We start from the raw sequence: 6,000 nt of genomic DNA on the forward strand, positions 1-6,000 counted from the left end.
TTCCGTTTTCTCTTTTCTTTTTGTATTTCATTTCTCGTGTCCTGTGTCTCGTAAACACACATCATTTCCTCGCGTTCACATTATTCTTTTGCTAAAAATTATGCTATAATAATAAATCCCTAATTTCCATGCTTTTCTACTTTACCATCCAAAAATTTCAACAACCCATAGTATAAGATCAACAATTCCGCCACGTTATCGGTTAACACACTTTACATCTTACCACTTAAAATTTTATCATGCAATAACATTTGGGTTCCAAGTATAATGACTAAACTCTGTCATGCTTTTCTTAACTTAAAAAATAAGTACAGTACATGTAGCAAGTTTTGAACATTTCCATCATTTAAACAAGATATCATTTTTCAGTTTTCAGGTGGTTTACTTCTATTATCATTATTTTTTTTTTCACATGCTAATCATAAAAGCTAAATTCCGGTATTTTGACAAATATTATAACGATTATATATTTAGGTAAGTAAGGAGGTTTCTACCGTGCTTCTTGGCGGTAGTGGTGGGCTACAGTAGCGTCAGGTCGGGATGTGGGTGGCACGTCACTTCGGCTTGAATTGACTAAAAGAACCCAACTTTCTTTTTACAAAAAACAAAAAAAAAACAACTCTAAAATAACTTTGGAACTATTTTAGATTGGATTGGAGGGTGGTAAAAGTGGTGAATAAGTGGTGGCAATGTGGTGGAGGCGTGAGCTAATTGGAGCAATGATGTGGGAAAGGGGTGTGAAAGTGTGTCCCATTAATGAAAGGAAGAAGGTGTATTTATAGGCTCCCGCATCACCCTCTCTCATCTCTTGGCTCCTCTCTCTCTCCTCTCTCTCTCTCTCTCTCTGTAGGTTGATAAGGATACAACATTAGGGTAAGGTAGACTTATATGACGACACCTGCTCTTCTCTCTCTCTCTCTCTCTCGTCAAATCATGTAAGTAAGAACATCATCATTGGTTTTGTGTAAGGCAATATAGAGCAAAATTAATTCCATCTCCTTTCCCTCCCTCTCTTTTAAGCGCGCTTTCTCTCTCTCTCTTCCCCCCCCCCCGCCGGTCAACTTAATGCTACAACATAGGTTGTAAATATAGTATAGTGTAGTGATGTAAGAGATAAGATGTGTAAGAGATTACAAACCCATCTCCTCCCTTTTCCCCTCTCTCAGCCAAATTCCCCATCTCTCTCTATATTTATCTCTCTCCCACTTGGTTGATTTGATGTGTTCAAGATAAAATTCTCAGGGTTTTGATCTTGTTAGAGGTTGATGTGAGGGTATTTGGATAGGGTTTGTGTAAGAAAGGTGATGGGTATAAAATGATAGGGTTTTCGCATACATGTACATAATTATACAATTTTTTTATGAGAATATATATATATATATCGAGGCAGTTCCGGGTACAACTAATTAGACACCTAAAAAAACACCTCATAGTTCCCGATCAAATTTTAATGATTCGAGCCGCTCAATGTGATCAGAACATGATTTTAAGGGTACTCGCGAGAAATCAGCAAAAAAAAAGACTAGGAAGGGCTTGATCTGAGCAATATTTAGCTTAGATTTGATGAACGGTTTAATTAAAAATTGCTCAAAATAAGCACTTCACGGTCATATTTTTTGCTAATTTTTCACGGGTACCCTTAAAATCACATTCTGCACACGTTGAACGGTTCGAATCATAAAAATTTAATCGGAAACTATGAGATTGAGATTTGGGGTGCTTTTTTACGTGTTTAATTCGTTGTCCACGGAACCGCCCCATATATATATATATGCACAGAGTCCGGATCCAATGAGGGATCCCTCACGGTGCTACCGTGCGGGACTTCCCTTTCCCGATCTAATTGTGACGATCCAAGCCGCTCAAAGTGATCAGAATGTGATTTTAAAGGTACCCACGAGAAATCAGCAAAAAAAATGATCGGGAAGGGCTTGATCCGAACAGTTTTTAATTGAACGGTTCAGTAAAAAACTGCTCGAATCAAGCCCTTCCTGATCATTTTTTTTGCTGATTTCTCGCGGGTACCCTTAAAATCACGTTCTGCACACTTTGAGCGGCTCAGATCGTTGCAATTCGATCGGGAAAGGGGAGTCCCGCACCATAAGGCAGTGAGGGATCCCTCATTGGATCCGGACTGTATATATACATATATATATATATATATATATATATATATTTATATATAAAGTCCGTCTTCCGTAAGGATCACCTCATTTTAATAAAATGCGGACCTCTCTTTCCCGATTGAATTTCGATGATCCGAGCCGCTCAATGTGTTCAAAACATGATTTTAAGGGTACCCGCGAGAAATCAGCAAAAAAAATGACCGGGAAGGGCTTCATCCTAGCAGTTTTTGTTTGTTTTTTATCGAACGGTTCAAACAAAAACTGCAAGGATGAAGTCCTTCCCGGTCATTTTTTTTGCCAATTTCTCGCGGGTACCGTTAAAATCACGTTCTGAATACATTGAGCGGCTCGGATCATCGAAATTCGATCGGAAAATGGGAGAAATGAGGAGGTCCGCATTTTAACTAAAATAAGGACTCCCTCATTTGAGACTGACTGTATATATATAAGGATTCCCTTACATAGATCCCGATTGAATTTTGATGATCCGAATCGATCAATGTGATTTTAAGGGTCTCCGCGTGAAATCAGCAAAAAAAAAAGACCGGAAAGTGCTTGATTTGAGCAGATTTCATGGTACGGCTCAATTAAAAACTGCTCCAAACAAGCATTTTTCGGTTATATTTTTTGTTGATTTCTTGCGGGACCCCTTAAAATCACGTTCTGCACACATTGAATGGTTCAGATCATCGAAATTTGATCGAGATCCTTGAGTCCTTACCTAGGTCCTTATTGAAGGTCCTTACAAGAAGCTTCATATATGTATGTGTATATAAATATTCTTAAGTAGTACATAATAGGTTAGTACTTAGGATTAGGTTAAATTAGACCTAGGGTTAAATTATAGGGAAAATGACGGCCCATGACATGTTTTGATAATTAATATCCGCCAAGGACATTTTCAACATTAACAAATGTTTTCAGCTTGTCCGTGGCGGGTATTAATTATCAAAACACGTCGTTGGCCGTCATTTTTCCTAAATTATAACAACAAATGAATAAATAATTAAAATAACATTTTAAGTAAAAAGAAATTATAACTTAACGTTTAATTTTATTGACAAAAAAAATAGGATCGTTATAGTATAACTTAATTAGGTTTTATTTCCAGGGTTTTAGTCTAGAAGTTTAATTAAAATTTTATTTTATCCAAAAAACATTTGGCCGAAAATTCAAAGCAATATACGTGTCCCCAACATGCATAAAGAAATTAAAGCAAGAACTAAGGACTTCACAACTTGGCTGTGAAAAAAAGTTGTGGGGAGCCTAATTAAAGCAATATACGTATTACGCGCCCAATCTCACTTGGCTGTGAACTAAGTCACAGCCAAGCAATATACGTATATACCTATATTACAGGACTTAGTTCACAGCCAAGTTGTGAAGTCCGTGAGATTGGAGCGTTTGACATTAAAGGACTTAGTTCCCACATCATTGCTCCCATTTGACAATTACAAAAAAAGACGATGGCTGTTAATTAAAGGACTTAGTTCACAGCCAAGCACAAAACATGTATATATGTGTCCACAACTTGGCTGTGAAAAAAAAGATAAAGAAATTAAAGGACTTGCCGGGCATATACGTGTCCCCAACATGCATACTGCAATAGTGCAACCATTTAAGTGCGTCGAAGCTTCATAAGGCACTACTATATTCATGTTCGTTAACTAGAAAAGTGATATCCTTTGCTATCTTGAAACTTTGATCTTCTGTTTTTTTCTTTCTATCGTATTTTATAACTTTTTGTATCTTCTAACTCTTTTTATCTCAAAGCAGATACTGTCTCTAGTACCAGAGTTGGTAAATATTTTTGCCCAAGTTGCAGTATCACCTGATGAAACCTCTGAAGCCAAATCTAATATAGGGAGGGCTTTCTCACACCTGATATCTCTATATGGGCATCAGATGCAGCCCATTTTGAGCAGTCTTTCACCAACACATGCTAATGCCTTGGCTGCAATTGCTCCGAAAAGTTGACACTTCATCAGGCCTTCTGGCATTCTACTTTTTGAGTGGATTTTTTCTTCAGTTATGAGTTCGGTTCTCAGGGTTGGTTTGTTTCATCAATTTGGAGTTGAAGATTTTGAACAGGTATGTATCACTATTGGCATAAATACCGAACTGTAAATATTCAACACAACAAGATCTCCACAGAATCCTACTGTGAATGCGGGCTTTTCCTGATATCTATATATCCTAAATCTGGTTCTCATATCTAAAAGTCCGTGCCGTGTCCCCTAACCCACCTCTAACCTAATGGAACTTCTAATCTTGACTACTCTAGATTTTTTCTTGGAATTTTATCCTTCCTCTAGTCCCTGTACCTGAATTGTTGCCGTTGCTGTTGTCTGAATTTTCTCGGGACTGCTAAAGTTTAAAAATTGATCTCTGGTGTATTGTTCCGGCTTCATTAAAAACAGCCTCTTCCAGTCTCACTTTGTTTCCTACTATTTCTCACTTTGTTTCATGCCTGAGTTGTACCATGTGCTTCAAGACTATGCTTGCTTTTTTATCCTTCTATAAATTTATCCATCGCCGATACTGTCAAACATGTTTTCGTTATTAACATTCATTTTTCACCTTTTATGTTTCACTATTAGTGACATTACAATTTCATATTCTTGGTTCTTTCTTGCAGGTTTTGGTTGCCTTCTGGCTGTTACCCAATTTTTTCAGGCTTGAAGACACTGCTTACTCTTTTAGTATTTATGCTTTCATTTTTTCAACCTTATTTTTTTGTAATTTATGGTTATAGGCTTGGGTGTTGTGTTCATTATATTCATATGTTTGCTGAGCTTAAGTAGCTGAGAAATTGTGTTTTTTTGTGAAGATGTGTAAATTGCAACTTGCCATAGTCTCAATGACTTTTTTTGTCAATCGGCAAGAGCGCACCAGTTCATTGATATAAGTCATATAAGCCCTACGACATCTACAAATAAATCAAATACAAACCAAGCATACAACTGTTACAACCACCTAAAAGCTAAGATACAGAAAAGCCACCGGTACGAATCTAAGATGACTCCGTTGACCTACACGACAAGAATGGAAACTCCCATTTGGAGCCATTACAAGGGGCAGAGTCATGCCTTTGCGGGAAGTCACCACTCTGTCCACACTGTTAAAAGCATGGGCCGACAAACATGGATCAGATGTAAAGACAACAGATGCCTCGGGAAGGCGGATCTCCATAGCAAAAATAATGATAAACTTGTGGACATTAGTCATAATTGCACAAAATTCGGACGAAACTGGAATAAATTCGGACATAACCGGCATAAAACCGAACAAGACAAAAAAAGAGAAGTAAAACCGGCCGAAGGAAATCCTTCAGCTGTCGCCGTCCCAACTTGCAGCCACACGTCGCCAAACCTCAAATTGAAATAGTTAAGAGAGAGGAGTGTGGGTCCTATGGGATAGGAACGGGTTTCTTTCATTTGCTTCTTTTTTTTAAGAATAAAGAAATACTCCCTCCGTTCCCTTTTTAAAGTCCAGTATTTCATTTTGGGTTGTCCCTTAATAAGTGTCCATTTTTTAAAGTTAGTGGGTAAAATTTGGTACATTTTTCATTTTGCCCTTAAAAGTATATTCTATTTTGAAAAGTGAGTTAATAAAAGTGTAATAATGATGTCTTCATAGAGGATAAATATATAAAGTGGAGGTAAAAGTTGATGTGAAATGTGTAAACTTTTTTGAGAAGACGTAATTTATAATTTTCATTCAAATCCTTGGTTTAGAAATATTGCAATCACTTAACTTATCTTTTGACTAAACTTTGAAACTTTGGGGCCAGAGTGTCATTGTTTTAATCTTTGAACTTAATTGTGCTGAGCAAATGAATATGTGTAACGCCCCCAAATTCTAGGTACGTTAA

The 6,000-nt window shown here is 37.1% G+C and overlaps 1 protein-coding gene across 1 annotated transcript in view; it reads left to right on the forward strand.

The window, feature by feature from the left end:
* Positions 1–5,003, forward strand: part of LOC131326928 (uncharacterized) — a 33,211-nt gene extending 28,208 nt beyond the window's left edge. The window contains exons 20-21 of the mRNA XM_058359841.1: positions 3,903–4,217; positions 4,765–5,003. Coding sequence (XP_058215824.1) covers positions 3,903–4,103 — 201 coding nt within the window. The 3' untranslated portion in view covers positions 4,104–4,217; positions 4,765–5,003. The remainder of the gene's footprint in view (positions 1–3,902; positions 4,218–4,764) is intronic.
* Positions 5,004–6,000: the final 997 nt, after the last annotated feature.

The sequence above is a fragment of the Rhododendron vialii genome, chromosome 5a (genome assembly GCF_030253575.1).
Source record: "Rhododendron vialii isolate Sample 1 chromosome 5a, ASM3025357v1".
NCBI classification, from domain to species: Eukaryota; Viridiplantae; Streptophyta; class Magnoliopsida; order Ericales; family Ericaceae; genus Rhododendron; species Rhododendron vialii.